Genomic DNA, 18,021 nt, shown 5'->3' with positions numbered 1-18,021 from the left:
CCACATCATCTAGTCATTTATACACATCATAAAACCAGTTTCTCATTCTTTTGAACAAGTTGCGATTGATTTTGTAAGTTGATGTTGTTTTTTTTGTCTAATTTATTTGTGTTTTTTTTGATTATCTGTTTGTAATGTCATGTTGCTCAAAATGTATTATATGGTTCTCTTTGCAATAGTCTTACCCCTCAAAACATCTAGGCATTAGTTCCTTGCATAAGCCATTACATGCAAAATTGTTGAACTATTTGTCATAAACTGTCAAGCATAGTTTTACACATTTCTATTAGACCTTTTGTACAAAAATGTGAATTGATGAATCGTGCAGGTGAAATTGACCCTCACTCGAGGAATGTAAAGTGTTAGTTCAACCAACAATCAACCAGTTGTCAAAGGTGCATCTCATGAACAATCAATTGGGAAATATATATAGACAGACCACAACACAGAGTTGCAATTTACCAATAATGGATGGACCAGGAAACGAACAGGGTCAACAGCCAAGAGGAGGAAGAAGAGGAGCAAGGATGTGTGGTGGAAGGCAAAACAGAGGAAGAGGCAGAAGAGGACATAGGCGCATATCTGATGACATTAGAGCCACTATTGTAGACCATGTTGTAAATCATGGCCTTACTATGGCTGAAGCGGGTTGAAGGGTGCAGCCGAATATTGGGAGATCAACCGTGTCCTCAATAGTTCAAACGTTTCGAAGAGAGAACAGGTATGTCCACCAATGTACAGTGCACTGTTACTGTATATAAGCAGTATACTGTTTACTTCCTATAATGCTTAATATTACAGTAGTCCACTTGTATTTCACAGCATACAGAAATATACTCTATGCAGATACATACTGCACCTTACATGCATCCACCTGTATGTTTTACAGTAAAATGTGTGTTTGCATAATTTTTGTATATGTGAAAGTGTGCGATGAATCACTGCATTTGTCCCCACATAGGACCCGCAAGATTACCTCAAACCGGTGGCAGAGGACGCCTTTTCACACCTCAACAGGAGGTGGCTATTTGCACCATGGTCCGAGCAAACAATGCTATGAGACTCAGGGAACAAAGGACCATTATAGAAGACAACGATGTCTTTGAAAACATCCATACGGTTAGCATCTCAACCATCGACAGGGTGCTGCACAGAAACCAGATGAGTATGAAACAGCTGTACCGTGTACCATTCCAAAGGAATGAGGACAGAGTTAAGGAGCTACGGTACCAGTATGTACAGGTAAAACATATATCTATGTAACTACTTTACAGAATCATTTTATAGTGATACATAGTACAGTAAGCATAAACTGCACACATTTCCATTGCTGTGGAAGGAACATGCAATACATGTACATTTTATGTCACTCTTCCTTACCAAAACATATTCAACTGTGTGTTCTGGGATATAGCGTATAATGGAGTTGGAATCAAGTGAACCCTCTCACAACTTTGTATACGTGGATGAGGCTGGCTTCAACCTGACCAAATGCAGAAGGCGGGGTCGGAATGTCATCGGTCACAGAGCTACTGTGGATTTGCCAGGCCAAAGGGGAGAAAATATCACCATGTGTGCTGCTATTTCGGAGCATGGCGTCCTAACCTATATCCCCCTTATAGGGCCATACAACACCCAGCATCTACTCAACTTTTTAGAGACTCTCTACAGGGCTCTCATCCCTGATGATGAGAGGGGTCTATTTAGAGAGGATTTGCCAAAGTATGTGGTCATTTGTGATAATGTGAGTTTCCATCGATCAAACATCATAAGGCAATGGTTTGTGACCCACCCGAGGATGCTCATAGAATTCCTCCCACCTTATTCACCATTCCTTAACCCAATTGAGGAGTTCTTTTCAGCATGGAGGTGGAAGGTGTACGATCGTCAGCCACACACACAGATGACCCTGCTGGCTGCAATGGATGCAGCATGTGAGGACATCACAGTAGACGCCTGCAGAGGATGGATAAGGTATTCCAAAAGATTATTTCCATGTTGCATTGGAAGGGAAAATATCCGGTGTGATGTGGATGAGAATATGTGGGCCGACAGACAGGAACGTCTGGATGTGTAGAGACAGCACTAGAACAGTGCTGCGGGCAAAGTTGTGCCTTAGGGGTGTTTACTGTGTTTCTTTCTAATTTAGTTTTTATTTTCCTTTGTGCCACTTGTCTTTTTCTTACTGTAAATTATTTTGTTGTTATCTTTCATAAAGTAGCACTAGTAAAAGCTGTGAAAAACAAAATCTCTTGTGTCTCTTTCAATCAATAACCACATACAGTAATATGTAAATGGTACTGTTGAAATTGATATATGCCATAGAAGTGCAGCCTTGTGCATTTTCAATACAGTAACTGTCATCCAAACTGTAGCCTAAGTTTACATCTGGTAATACTGTCAAAGTACACAGTTACATTGACAACATGCCTAAACATTTTGACGAGCTTGTTCGTGAACAATGACTCAATGACTTATCATTCTGATGGCACTGACATGATCGTTGGCATGAATATTTACTTTTGAGAGATGTACTAAGGATTTTTAGTGACTGACTAGCTTTAGAAACATATCTATTGTATATTGCAGTTTGTACAAATTGTTCTGAGAAATGCACTTATTATTAGGGATGTTAGGGATGATGTGAAAAACGCAATGTTGCGACTGAGAAAAGCTGTTGAGGTGTAATTTGGAATTATATGTAGTTTGTTTTTATCAATATCCCACATACAATAATGTGTAAATTTGTACTTTTGAAATGGATATATTGCATACATAAGCATATGGCATACTTTTCAATACAGTAACTGTCATCCAAAATGTTGCCATAGTTTACATCAGAACATCCCTCCAGAGTACACTGTTATATTGACAACATGACTAAGCAATTTGACTGTCTTATCCTTACACAATGACACAAGGACTTGTCATTCTGATGGCACTGACATGTTCATTGACACAGATATTTATTTTTGAGAGATGAACTAAGGATTTGGAGCAAGAGACTGGCTTTTGCAGGTAATCCATGGTGTTTTACTATTTGTACAAGTTGTTTTGAGAAATGCACTTACTGTTTTGCAAATGTCAAGGATGATTCGAGAAATGTTCCAAAGCGACTGAGAAAAACTGTAAACGCTTAAAGTTTGAATATTTTGAAGGCAATAAAGTCTGTCAGAGATAGATGGATGGATGGATGGATGGATGGATGGATAGATAGATAGATAGATAGATAGATAGATAGATAGATAGATAGATAGATAGATAGATAGATAGATAGATAGATAGATAGATAGAAATAGTCAGATGATAGATAGATAGATAGATAGATAGATAGACAGACAGACAGACAGAAAGATAGAAAGATAGATAGATAGAAATAGTTAGATGATTGATAGATAGACAGCCCTTGTGAGGTCCAGATCTGGACTACAGACATGAGCCACACATGAGCCATGACTGCGTAGTTCCAGGCAGCTCTCTTGACCGCATTATAGTTCCATATCACTTTGCATAGTAAAACTGTAATAACGGTCACGCAGTTTGCACAAAAAGGTGTTGTCAGCTCTGCCCTGACGATTTTATCAGTTAGCCTATACAGTGTAGCAACTTAAAGGCTACACATGACATTTCTCACTAGCGATGTAATAACAGCGCTGTTTAGAGATGCTGCAGAACAGAATCCTTCACAGAAAAACAGATATCCAAACTCAGCCTGTGCTGCCAGAAATATACAAACAACGTGTCTTGCAGGAGCTACATAGTTAGTGGAAAGGACCATATCTTTAATTGGAGACAGATTCTTCTGGCCAAAAATGCAGGGTGAAATTGAATATGTTGTGACCAAGTGTTGTAACTGTTTTAAACAGAAGAAGTCAAGTAAAGAAATTAGAGCACCACTCATGAATATTGTCACCACCCACCCATTTGATCTTGTTTCCATTGACTTTTTGCACCTCGGCAAGTGCAGAGGAGGGTATGAATATATTTTGGTGATAGTTGATCACTTCACGAGGTTTGCACAAGCTTACACCACCATATCGAAATCTACCAAAACCGTTGCTGAAAGAATCTTTAATGACTATGCACTGAAATTTGGATTTCCCAAAAGGATTCATCATGACCAGGGAGCCAAGTTCAAAAATCAGTTGCTTTCTTAGTTAAAGTAGAATTGTGGAAATGCAGAATCGCGAACAACACCATACCACCCGCAAGGAAACAGGCAGGTGGAACATTTCAATCAGACGTTGCTCTAGATGTAAAAGACCTGGACAGAAACACAGAAGTTTAACTGGAAGGAATCGTTGAACAAATTAACCTTCGCCTACAACAGTACACAATGTATGGTAACTTTTATTTTCGACATTCTATCTTCTGTTTGGGCGTTCACCAAGACTACCAGTAGACTTGCTTTTTTCTTTTTTTTTTCTTTTTTGACACCAGAGGGAGGGGCTGAGGACCACAAGGAATATGTAAAGAGATGGAGTCAATGAATGCGGGAAGCATACGAGATTGCCAAAAAACACCAAAAAGGTGGCAGAGAGAAAAAAAGGATCTACGAAGAAAAAATAAGGAGCTTGGTGTTGCACCCAGGAGATCGTGTTCTGGTTAGAAACCTCACACCTACAGGAGGTACAGGGAAGCTTCGGAATCATTGGGAGGATGTGATACTCACTGTGGTTCTCCAAGTGGGAGAAGATGGTCCTGTCTATGAAGTGAAACCGGAACAAGGAAAAGGAAGATCAAGGGTTCTACACCGGAAACTCTTGTTACTGTGCGATTACCTTCCACTGGAATTGGAGCTCCAACTACAGCCAAAAGCAAAGAGGAAAACATGGGGACCAACCTCCATGGAAAGGCATGATCCTAATTCAGAAGAAGAAGATGAAGAATGTGGCTACTATTACTTACCTGTGGTCCAGCATCAGCAACCTGTGGGAAGAAACAATGAATTAGAAAATGAAAACCTACTTGTAGTACAGCATCAGCAACCTGTGGGAGGAAACAATGAATTAGAAAATGAAATGAGAGGGAAGGTATGAGGGTGGAGGAACAACCTGCAGTTGTTGTAGCAGATGGACATGTAGCCCTAAGTGATGTTGGTGATGGAGGAGAATGGGGGTGCAGATGGCCTATGATAGAGAGGAGACCACCAAAGACATTTACCTTTGATTACCTTGGTACTCCGGCATGCTATCGGGTAGAGCATGTTAAACCCAGGAATGTTTCAGCCCATTCAATATGGGATGCAGAACTTGAACCGATGGACTCCGCCAGTACCACCGTATCAGCCAGTATACTTGTACACATACAAAGACTTATATGCATACTGAAGAGAATGAATTAAAAGGTGAAAAGGAAGTGTCTATAAGGAAGACAAGAGACTATGCGCTTCCCAAAACAGAACTTTATTAATGAACTGTAGATACAGTAGCACACAGTACACACACAACTTAGAGCATATGTATCAAACAACATCAACTGAAAAAAAGAAGGGTGTAATGCCAGGGCGACATTTATTTTTGAAGGGGGAGAGTGTGGTGGTCCAAAAAAAAATTATAAATAAATGTGTAAAACTAGGAAAAATAGCAAATAAATTATATTAGATTATCACTGAACTTAAGACAAGTGAATGTATTTTTTCCGAATTCACTTTATAATGTATTATCTGTGAAGATTAATGTTCCCTACTCAGCTTTGAAGGAGTCACTGATTGCTTTTTTTGTTTTCCCTTGGGAAGTGTTCACCTGCTTGGGGGAGGGGGCGCGCTGCTCAGAAAATACAGAGGCTGTGATGGTGAAGCAGCAGCTCCATGTCCTGTGTTTCATTAACTATTCACATCTCCCCTCATCAGGTGGTGTGGGCACTACAAGTGCAACTGGTTGTTTGGTCCAGAGCTGGGCCAGATGACCATTGCTATGTGGAAAGAATAGTGTGACTACCTTAAAGTCAGGAAATTAGCTTATTTCATGTTCCAGCTTGTCAATTCAACAAATGTGTTCATTTGTCACACTTCTGACATGACTAGATCAGAAATTTTAATATGAAGGTAGAGCCCAAACAAATAATAGTCACTAATCACCATTATGGTGACTTCAAAACAATTAACAACTATAAGAACTAAATTTTTCACAGTGGCACAGTTAATAAGAACTATAATGTGAATTCACAGGAAAACAAGAGCAGTAAATTACTGTGATGTTAGCATCATTCTGCTATTCATTCACAGTTATTGGTAAGAAAATGACACAGCATGCACTAACCCTAACCCTAACCCTATCCCTTAATTGTAAAATAATACTCTTTAATCCTGTGAATTATGTTTCATATTATATATGAAAGGTGAAAATCGAATTATTTTAGCAGCCCTGCATGTAAATTTTATTCAAATTATTTACCCTCTACCGCACACAAAAAACTGAAAAAAAATTATATAATTTTAAGGTACTTTATGATATGTTGCCATACGGCAACATCATACAATAGTGGATCTAACTTAGAATAAGTGTAAGTTTACTTATAGACGGTTTCATCGGGCGCACGCGCCTGGCCCTAAGTTAACTTCCGGTCTGTGTTTGTTTATCAGTCTGGCTATGGCGCCATCTACAAACGCAGTTAAAGTTAAGGTGATGAGTAGACTGAAGTTGGGCTCAGGTGGTTGTGTTGTGGGATGTGTTTCTCATAAATTTATTTATTTGTGGCGCTCACAATATCAAAACAGACTGATTTTCCAAAAGGCTTCGTTGAATAAACATAAGCATGTACTGCACATTTAAAAATCAAAACGAGGCGCGGGTGTTTTTATATCAGTGTATTTCTGAAGGAAGACTATCTTTAATTAGTCTGTTAAATTTTCGATGTCATTTTCATTTAATCTTGCATGTTATATTCCTGATAAAGCACCATTTGTGAGCTCAGCACCACTTCGTGTACAGCTGTTGCTGGGGAAACCTCTGAAAATTGCATTTGTGTAACTCTGCTGTTTCTCTGTTGTTCTGTCCCTTACGTGCCACCATTTGCCACCTGCACTTGTTACATGATCTTCTGATGATTACTGGTGTGTATTTGGCTTTGCTGCTAACTGCAGGTAACATGGCCTCATGGCTCAAGTTTCAGGTTTTCTCTAGTCATCATTACGTCCTCATAAAGGAAGAGTTACAGAGATGATTTCAAGCATCCATACTCCACACTTGATGTATTCATTTATTTTTGTACTGGAACACAAAGGTACAACATCTTAATGTTCCTGATCCGCACTACACACTAGCTACAATATGAAGACTACAGGACAAAATTACCCTTCACAGAAACATGTACTCCTCAGCTGTTCTTTCCACCTCAGTGCTCACAACAAAAGTACAAACCCTCCCCACACAATTCTGGACCACACTTAAATGATCCCTGGGACAGCTTTTAGTTCAGTTTGTTTAGTTATTTTAAAAGTTAGCATACAAATTTGTATCAGGAAGTGTTTATGAACCAAAGATATATGTACAACAAAATGTACAATTCCATTTGTACAAATAGATGAGAAAAAATCATATAAATAATAAAGAAATGCAAATTACAATTAAAATCATACACAGTTTGATGGTTTAAAAAAAAAAGATAATGATATTTTAAATTCTACTACATAGTGAACACACAGTCAACTTGTCTGTTAAAATACATTGAAATCAAACATAAAATCTTAGTGCAACTAGTCCTAAAAACTAAAAGAAATGAGAAATAAGCTTTATACACCTCAGTTAACTAAAAATGATGGTCCATTGAGATTTCAGCTAAACGTAACAGACCTAGTTTGCATTTTCATAGCAATTTTGAGTTATGAGCTTTATACATCGCACTTACATGGAGACCAAAGGCATCAAACATGTTTCTCCACGATGGAGAATGTGTGGCATATTTTCACTTTTTTCCAGAAAATGATGCCTGTGCATTGAGCACTGCAACACTGAGTTTAGAGTTGTCCTTTGTTTGTTTCACACATAGTCTCTTCTGTCATAGCCTCCCCCACCAGTTGAGCGAGACGCAGGATACGGCATCCTAGATGGGTTATACTTTTTCTCCTTTGGAGGGCAAGAGCAACAGAGCAATGATCCCCCCAAAATCAGGAGGGCAGCTGCTGCCCAGCCGATGTAGAGCGCTGCTCCCATCTCCCGTCTCCGGGCATCAGGCAGCAAAGGGTTGTAAAAGTCCCTGATGATGCTATTTGCAGACCAGGACACGGGAATCAGCTGCATAAGCCCAGCTACGATGAACAGCACACCTGCTAGGATCATGACTTTAGCTTTGGACGACTCTTCTTCAATGCAGTTAGTGCACTTCGCTCCTCCAATGGACACCAGTACAGCCAAGACCGTCAGAAGGATGGATATGACAGTCAGGGCCCGAGCTGCTTGAAGATCCTGAGAGAGAGCCAGCATGGAGTCATAGACTTTACACTGCATCTGTCCGGTGCTCTGAACCACGCAGGACATCCACAGGCCATCCCAGATAATCTGAGCTGTCACGATGTTGGAGCCGATGAAGGCTGTGACCCTCCACGTGGGGAGAGTACAAGCCACGATGGCCAAAAGCCAGCCCAGAACACATGACACGATACCTATGAGCTCCAGGCCAAAAGACATGTCTTCTTAAAGGATCTGTGACAGCTATGCAATGCCAGAGATGCTGGTAAAATAACTGGACAGCTGTGAGGGAACCTGCAGTATAAGCCTAATTTCAGCCAATGCCTCAGAGGAAACATAGTGCATCTGTGACAAAACAAGTGTCCTTTATACCCCAGATCAGGTAGAGAGGAGGAGTCTGTCAGGATAGAGACATTACACAAAGAAAGGGCAAGTCACACCAGAACAAAAACTGCCCTCCATTACTGGAATGTTTTGGGAATTAAGAACAAAACAGAGCTTCTTTGCACATCAGTAGTGGCTGTCAATGCTTGTGCACAATGACATTCATGTATTTTATAAAGGTACAGACAAAACAAAGAACTGTAAGATGTTCTTTTGAAAGGATCAGTCATTTTATTATACTCCACGTAATGATCTCTTTATTAAAGGCTATGTTTATAAGGAGCTGTGTTAGTATGTTAGTACAGAAATCACAAATTGCTGACAATTATTGCCATTTTTGATTGGAAAATAAACAGTAGCAAAGTTCACAGTGTTTTGGTTACTGCTGTGCATAATTGACTTTTCTTAAATTAAGCAAATTTTCCAGCACCTATTTTTTTTCCCAAATGTTTCAAGTTGTTTAATTAATACAGAGAATATGCGGTAAGTATGGGTGGGAGGGTTACTGCAAAAAAAATAAATAAATAATAATAATAATAAAAAATTATCAGTAACTTAATCCAAGTATCACAAGTAATGATTAATGATTACTTTTGGATTACTTCAAAGGCACATATGTAAATAAAATCAAGTAAAAGCAATATGATCTAAAATATTTACTTAGGATTCAAAGTGTTTATTGTCATATACCCAGTGAGGAAAACAAGTTTACCTGAGTAATGCAATTCTTATTTTGCTGTCCACAGTGAATGCCAAGACAGTGCAAAACTATACACACACACATACATAAACTATACAGTATACAAACTATACACACATACAATGTAAGAAACATAATAATAAAAACTATGCTGCAGTAGTAGGAATGTAGACTATGAAAATAGAAGTATAGACTATGTATAATAGAGACTATGTATTTGGGAGTGACTTTGGGAGTGACTAATGTGTTGTAGTTCCGGAGGTATAAAACCAGTAAATTCAAGATGGTTGGCTAAATTGGCAATGTCCAGTAATTCCTGTCTGTTGTAAGTTAGCAGATAAAACAGAAAACAAAAAAATTCAAGAGCGGTGCAAGCAAACACGTCTGCCTCGGGGGCGCCATCTTGCAACTTAAAGCAGAATATGCCTGAGTAATTTTATAAGTAATGAGTAATGTTAGAAGTAATGTATTAAATATTAAATATTGTAACTCCTTAAGAAAAAAGGGACACTGCCCCTTCAAATACTCAGGGTTTATACAGACACTGTCATGAAATTCCAGGATTTCCAAACACAAACAATTTCATAAAATACTTCTTTTAGAGAATGTTATTAATTTACTGTGTCTCAGACATCTGTTGCATTAGGCTAGGTACAGCACGTTGCTATGGTAAATTCACAGCATGATGTCAGTTGCTGGATAATTGAAAATAGCGCAAACCGTTTCATAGATATTCATTCTTGCATTTTAGCTCATTTTAGAAACTTTCTGATTTTAAATGTTTTACATAGCTGCACAGTAAAATTTACACTCACCTGACGCATCTTTCTGATGTCAGTATGGTATGCATATGTTACTCTTAGAGTGACCTTCGAGCATTTAATATTTTGCTTTGAATATCTTTGAATGGACCGATTATGTTATCGGCATAATACATATTTTATGGTAGTAAACCATAACGAACTATGGAGCCCTGCACATGAGATGCAAGAAAAAATAAATAAATCATGCATATAATTTACTAATTGGTTCCCTCGATGTACTAAAATGTGCACACAATTACTCTTTTGTTCCCTCAATTTGCTTATGTCACAGTCATGGACTTTCTGTTCCTTTTGTGTTGCCTCCCAGCCTCCCTCTCCCGCCTCCTCCTAGACCAGTCAGTTCCTCTGCTCCATCTCCGCTGGTTCCATCCAGCCCTGATCCTCCTGTGTTCCTTTCCAGCCTCCCTCTCCCGCCTCCTCCTAGACAAGTCAGTACCTCTGCTCCATCTCCGCTGGTGCCTGTCCTTCGGCTCACCCTCAGTCAGCGCCATCTGGGCGCTCTGGTCCGCCTCGGGACTTCCAGTCTCCAGCTCCGCCTTGGCATGAGGATCCCCTGTCTCCGCTTCCAGCCTGCGAGTCCTGGACTCCACCTCGGACCTCCAACCCATCGGCTCCGCCTTGGCTCTTAACTCCCTCATCTCCACCGTGGCTCGGCATCCCACCAGCTCCCTCCCACAGAATTTTTTTTTTACACAGACTTTACTGTTGTGCACCAGATATGACTCTGTTTTTTTTTTCTTTATTATTATATTATTATTATTTGTTAAATATATAAGTGTATGAGTTTATTATTTAAAAAAGCACTAATTAAGCATTAATTGATTAGACAAAATTACCTACAATAGAACATATATATACAGGTCCTTCTCAAAAAATTAGCATATTGTGAAAAAGTTCATTATTTTCCATAATGTAATGATAAAAATTAAACTTTCATATATTTTAGATTCATTGCACACCAACTGAAATATTTCAGGTCTTTTATTGTTTTAATACTTATGATTTTGGCATACAGCTCATGAAAACCCAAAATTCCTATCTCAAAAAATTAGCATACTTCATCCGACCAATAAAAGAAAATTGTTTTTAATACAAAAAAAGTCAACCTTCAAATAATTATGTTCAGTTATGCACTCAATACTTGGTCGGGAATCCTTTTGCAGAAATGACTGCTTCAGTGCGGCGTGGCATGGAGGCAATCAGCCTGTGGCACTGCTGAGGTGTTATGGAGGCCCAGGATGCTTCGATAGTGGCCTTAAGCTCATCCAGAGTGTTGGGTCTTGCGTCTCTCAACTTTCTCTTCACAATATCCCACAGATTCTCTATGGGGTTCAGGTCAGGAGAGTTGGCAGGCCCAATTGAGCACAGTAATACCATGGTCAGTAAAACCATTTACCAGTGGTTTTGGCACTGTGAGCAGGTGCCAGGTCGTGCTGAAAAACGAAATCTTCATCCCCATAAAGCTTTTCAGCAGATAGAAGCATGAAGTGCTAGAAAATCTCCTGATAGCTAGCTGCATTGACCCTGCCCTTGATAAAACACAGTGGACCAACACCAGCAGCTGACATGGCACCCCAGACCATCACTGACTGTGGGTACTTGACACTGGACTTCAGGCATTTTGGCATTTCCTTCTCCCCAGTCTTCCTCCAGACTCTGGCACCTTGATTTCCGAGTGACATGCAAAATTTGCTTTCATCCGAATTTCTTTCAAAAAAAAAGTACTTTGGACCACTGAGCAACAGTCCAGTGCTGCTTCTCTGTAGCCCAGGTCAGGCGCTTCTGCCGCTGTTTCTGGTTCAAAAGCACAGCACATGCCTGTGCACGGTGGCTCTGGATGTTTCTACTCCAGACTCAGTCCACTGCTTCCGCAGGTCCCCCAAGGTCTGGGAATCGTTCCTTCTCCACAAGCTTCCTCAGGGTCCAGTCACCTCTTCTCATTGTGCAGCGTTTTTTGCCACACTTTTTCCTTCCCACAGACTTCCCACTGAGGTGCTTTGATACAGCACTCTGGGAACAGCCTATTCGTTCAGAAATTTCTTTCTGTGTCTTACCCTCTCGCTTGAGGGTGTCAGGTCGGCAGTCTTACCCATGATTGCGGTTTTGAGTAATGAACCAGGCTGGGAGTTTTTTAAAAGCCTCAGGAATCTTTTGCAGGTGTTTAGAGTTAATTAGTTAATTCAGATGATTAGGTTAATAGCTCGTTTAGAGAACCTTTTCATGATATGCTAATTTTTTTGAGATAGTAATTTGGGGTTTTCATGAGCTGTATGCCAAAATCATCAGTATTAAAACAATAAAAGACCTGAAAATATTTCAGTTGGTGCGCAATGAATCTAAAATATATGAAAGTTTAATTTTTTTATCATTACATTATGGAAAATATAAAATGAACTTTTTCACAATATGCTAAATTTTTTGAGAAGGACCTGTATATATATATATATATATATATATATATATATTATATATATATATATATATATATATATATATATATATATATATATATACACAACATATATGGGGGAAGATGGTCACCCTTAAGAAAAATAGATTTATTTTTAAACATACAGTGGGTGTGCGAAAGTTTGGGAACCCCCCATTCTTTTGCATATTTGAACCCTTTCCAGCAATGACTGTATGACTTTGAGATCCATCTTTTCACACTGAGGAAAAATGAGGGACTCAAACACAACTATTAAAAAAGGTTCAAACATTCACTGGTGCTTGAGAAGGAAACACAATGCATTAACCCTCTGGAGTCGATTAACGCGTATACGCGGTATGAGGCATTTTGTCCTGATAACCCCGAAAAGAACTTAAATTACACTTTTAGTTTAGAGCCGGGGGTGAAAACTTTTAGAATTTGAAGATCAAGGTAATTGTATTTAAATTTATGTTCCGGGAAACATGCAAGTATCTTCTGTTGCTTCCAAAGGGCAGTACTAAATGGAGAAAAAAAAAAATTCTACGAAATAAGAAAAATTTGGACATCTTCCTCCTGTTTAAAGGTTTTCACCCCCTGGCTCCTAATGCATCGTGTTTCCTTCCTTCTGTATTTAGACACACATCAGCTAATGTGTTAATGCATTGCAAGTTATGTCTTATACAGTCGAGGCCAAAAATATAGGCCCCCTTGGTAAATATGATCAAAAAAGGCTGTGAAAATTCATCTGCATTGTTAATCCTTTTGGTCTTTTATTTAAAAAAATCACAAAAATGTATCCTTTTGTTGGATAATAAGACTTTAAAACGGAGGGGAAATATCATTATGAAATGAATGTTTTTCTCAAATACTCGTTGGTCACAATTATTAGCCCCCCTATAAATTCTTATGAGTAAAATATCTCTGAAGTATATTCCCATTCATATTCACAATTTTGAGCACTCCAGCATGATTATAAACATGAAATCATCCAGCTCTGGCTTCTTGTTTCACAGAAATATAAAGAGGAGGGGAAAACAAAGCCCAAATTCCATTAATCATCCATCACAATGAGAAAAACCAAAGAAATATGTTTCTGATGTGCAGCCAAAAGATAATTGAGCTTCACAAATTGGTGAAGTGAAGTGGCTTTAAGAAAAAGAACTAGAGCAGTGAAAAATTCCCATTTCCACCATCAGGGCAAATTTAAGAGTTTCCAACCAACAGAAAATGTTACAAAACTGCCTGGAAGAGGACATGGGTCTATATCGTCCTAATGTGTGGTGAGAAGGAGAGTTTGAGTATCTAAAGACTCTCCAAGGGTCACATCTGGAGAATTGCAGAAAATAGTTAAGTCTCGGGTTCAGAAAACCTTTAAAAAAATTGTCAAACAGAACCTACATCACCACATGTTGTTTGGGAGGGTTTCAAGAAAAATTCTCCTAGCGCATTCAAAAACAAACTAAAGCATATTTAGTTATCAGCCATGACTGGAACTTTAAATGGGGATGGCTTCTATGATCAGATGAAACTAAAAAATGAGCTTTTTAGCAGCAAACATTCAAGATGGGTTTGGTGAACACAGAGAAAAAAAGTACCCCATGTGTACAATGAAATATACTGCTGTATTTTTGATGTTGTGGGCCTATATTTCTGCTGGAGGTTCTGGACATCTTGTTTAGACACAGATAAAAAATCAGTAAGTGACTGACTCTGTTAGAAATCTTATAATGGGCCATGTTTGGATCTTCCAACCATACGATAACCCAAACACAAACCTCAAAAACAACACAGAAATGGGTCACTGAACTCAAAACCAAGCTTCTGCTATAGCCATTCCAGTCCTCTGACCTGAACCCTACGGAAACTGAGAGGAGTGAACTGAAGAGAGAGAAGCACTAACATGGAGCTGGGAATCTAAAGGGTCTGGAGTGATTCTGGATGGAGGAATGGTCTCTGATCTCTTGTCAGGTGTTCTCTAACCTCATTAGGCATTATAGGAGAAAATTTAGACCTGTTAAACTGGCAAATGGAGGTTTCAAAAAGTTTTGAATAAAAGGGGGCTTTTAATTGGGGCCAATGTGTGAAAAACAAGAGAAAAACACTTATTTCATAATGATATTTCCCCCATTTTAAATTCTTATTTTACAATGAAAGGATACATTTTTGTGAATTTTTTAAATAAAAGACCAAAAGGATTAACAATGCATATTAATTTTCACATTTTTGATCATATTTACCAAAGGGGCCAATATTTTTAGCCTTGACTGTATTTTATAGATTGCATGATACTCAACAGTATCAAAGTTGCAGTCCTAAAGATGCTTGAAGATGCTTAGATGTTCTCAAAGGCCCATAAGCAGGTTCAGGCTCCTCTTCTGAGATGTTTCTGTTTTTGTTCATTCCATGACTCAATGCCTCATCTTCATCCCTGAAATAGGCCTATTGTCTAGGACTGGCTTAGATTAGGGCCCTGACAAAGACAAGATTCTTGTGCAGAGAGCGAGTAGACCTTGATAACAGGTGAATGACTAGGCCTAGTGACAGCTGATTCAACTCATCACCTCATTATTGAGGTTATGAAAGTTTCTTTTAACTCTGTGTTCTTCATTGTTTTCCATGGACAACTCAACAAAGATGGCACAGTATGTTCGTTCAGTGCATTTTCAAAGACATTTTCTGAGACAAATCAGTTTTATGTTAACTCTTTCCCCACTGCTGACAGAATTTTCTGCCAATCCATGTTTTCACTGTTAGACAGTAGGGGGAGCTGTTCAGATCTTCTAAATTAGCACTGGTTTTCTGGATCCATAAACAAGCGAAAAATAAGCAGAAACACATGATAAAAGCATTGCTTATGCATAGGGTGACCAAACGTGCCATTTTCCCAGCACATGTCCTGGCCAGGATTTCTATATTGCCTAAAATATCCAGGTTTTGGATTTGGTTTCCTGTTTTCATACTTAATGAAGGTGTAATGATTATTTGACCATAACATGCAGACATTGTACGTAATTGACCAATCGTGGTGCTTGAGAAAGTGGGATCTACAGAGAATGGTCAAAGCGATGAAAAATCGTGTACATATTAGTGTTCGACCTGAAGCAGCACTGAGCATACCGATCGGTGTATGACATCAAAGTACTGTGAGAACAATTCAAAAACACAAGAAGCCGTCTGGTCTCTAGAGCTCTCACGGTACTTTGCCATACAGCAATTGATCTGCGCAGCGCAAACTAAGCCAAAACGTGGATATTTTAGGCAATATAGAAATCCTGGCCAGGACGTGTCCTGGGAAAATGGCACGTTTGGTCACCCTTCTTATGCACATGTTAGCTAACACGATCATCAAACATTACATACAAAACAAAACTGCTTAATGTACCAAAAGAAATGTCGACAGAGGAAGTGGTTTAGGACTGTGAAGCTTTGGGTTGTTGATCTGATCCAGATGAAGATTTGAATAAAAACATGATTTTCTCAGCTTTTTGATTATTTAATGAAAATTACTCACATTCATATATTGATTAAAAATTGCAGGAAGGTAGTTTTTTTTTTTTTTTTTAAAGCAGAGACTCTGTTCTTTCATTTTACATAATGCATGTTCATATATTCATACAATAAAATATTCTGGGTGTCACTAAATGTTTGTGAAAATGATCACAAATGCTGAAAATAGCTTGCAACTTCAAAAAAAAAAAAAAAAAAAAAGTGGGGAAAGAGTTAATAAATTAAACCAATTAGGACCCAAAAATCATGGAACGTAGAAACAAATTAATTTGTATTTTTTTTAATGAATTAACGTGTTTTAAAGTTAATGTGGCACAATTAGACTACAAGTCTTGATAGAACGTGAAGCTATACATCAAATAGATGCATGTAATGGAAAGTTACAAAAACATACTTAAAACACTGAAATTTTAGGTATCGGTAACACAATACAAAAAAGGACATTCTCGATATCAATACACACGTGGCTATGAACATACTTTTGCATGTGCTTATTTTTAGTAATAATATAATACTTGCAATTCTTCGAAACTGCTTGCATAAACTTGGTAACAAATGAAATGGCAAAACAGCAGAACTCACTGTACAGAAACACACACTGTCTTGTGCTATATCATCACGTTCTCTGTTCAGGACACATATGAACAGAGTTGCAACACAAAAAAGAGTATGTTTGTTTACACATAGTCTCGTTTGTCAAAGCAGCGGGTGGTACAGACCGTGCAGCGGAGGTAGATGAGTAAACCATCCTGCTGGGTGGACACGTACCTAGTTCTTCTCCTCCTGCGGGGGGCAGCTGCAGCAGAGAATCCCCCCTCCAATCAGCAGAAGGGGCACTACATGCCCATCCAAGGTAATAAAGAGACGTACCAATCTCCCTCTTTTGTGCCTCTATGATTATGGGGTCGTAGAAGGATCTGATGATACTGTGAGCAGACCAGCATACAGGGATCAAGTGCATGACCGGCAGCGCAGAGATGAAGGTGACTCCAGCGGACGATCATGACTCTGGCTTTGGCCCGCTCCTCCTCTAGGCAGTTAGTGCACTTGGCCCCACAATGGAGAGCAGAAGTCCCAGTACTCCCATCACAATGGCAATCACACACAGAGCCCTGGCCGCCTGCAGGTCTGAGCTGAGTGCTAGCATGGAGTCGTAGACTTTGCACTGCATCTGGCCAGTGCTTTGCACCACACAGTTCATCCAGATTCCCTCCCATATGGTCTGCGCAGTTACGATGTTAACCCCGATGAAAGCCGTGACCTTCCACATAGGCAAAGCGCAAGACACGATGCCTACAATCCAACCGAACACAGCTAGGGTGACCCCTAATATCTCCAATCCCAGAGCTGCCATTCTGTTTTATACAAGAATGTGCTGTGAAATGAATTCCATTCGCCAAGGAAAGTCTTTCGGCACAATGGCTCATGCTTTATAATGCAACGATGAGGAAGGTGGCAGTTATGTTGGTTGGAAAAAAGTCTCAGGGGATTGGCTAAACTTGGAGTGAGCTTAACCTTGGCATGGGAAACGAGTTTGTTTTAATGATTTAGCTCTCTTCATCTGGTATTTCCCACTCAGAGACCAAATGGCGGATAGATAACAAAAGCCCAGAGGGAAACTGGTTAAAGGATAACTGGCAGGGACTACAGACTTTTGAGGAAAAACTTTCAGTGGTTGCATGCTTCGGAACAGGGATACCACAAGAGCAAACTTAATTGGGTTTGGATTCTATGAGCAGAGATTGGTTTTGGAAAGTGATGACTGAA

At 39.2% G+C, this 18,021-nt stretch overlaps 1 protein-coding gene and 1 pseudogene across 1 annotated transcript; one reads left to right on the top strand and one right to left on the bottom strand.

The window, feature by feature from the left end:
- Positions 1 to 471: 471 nt before the first annotated feature.
- On the top strand, positions 472 to 2,197 carry LOC109062804. The gene is made up of 3 exons (XM_042740027.1): positions 472 to 574; positions 962 to 1,242; positions 1,415 to 2,197. Exons 1-3 carry the CDS (start codon positions 472 to 474, stop codon positions 2,075 to 2,077), a joined length of 1,047 nt encoding a protein of 348 aa, XP_042595961.1. The 3' UTR covers positions 2,078 to 2,197.
- A 5,645-nt stretch (positions 2,198 to 7,842) lies between these two features.
- LOC109113742 lies at positions 7,843 to 17,671 on the bottom strand (annotated as a pseudogene).
- Between the last annotated feature and the right edge of the window lie 350 nt (positions 17,672 to 18,021).

The sequence above is a fragment of the Cyprinus carpio genome, chromosome B15 (assembly GCF_018340385.1).
Source record: "Cyprinus carpio isolate SPL01 chromosome B15, ASM1834038v1, whole genome shotgun sequence".
NCBI classification, from domain to species: domain Eukaryota; kingdom Metazoa; phylum Chordata; class Actinopteri; order Cypriniformes; family Cyprinidae; genus Cyprinus; species Cyprinus carpio.
Note: the sequence above shows the minus strand (reverse complement) of the source record. Positions and strands in the feature narration are given on the sequence as shown.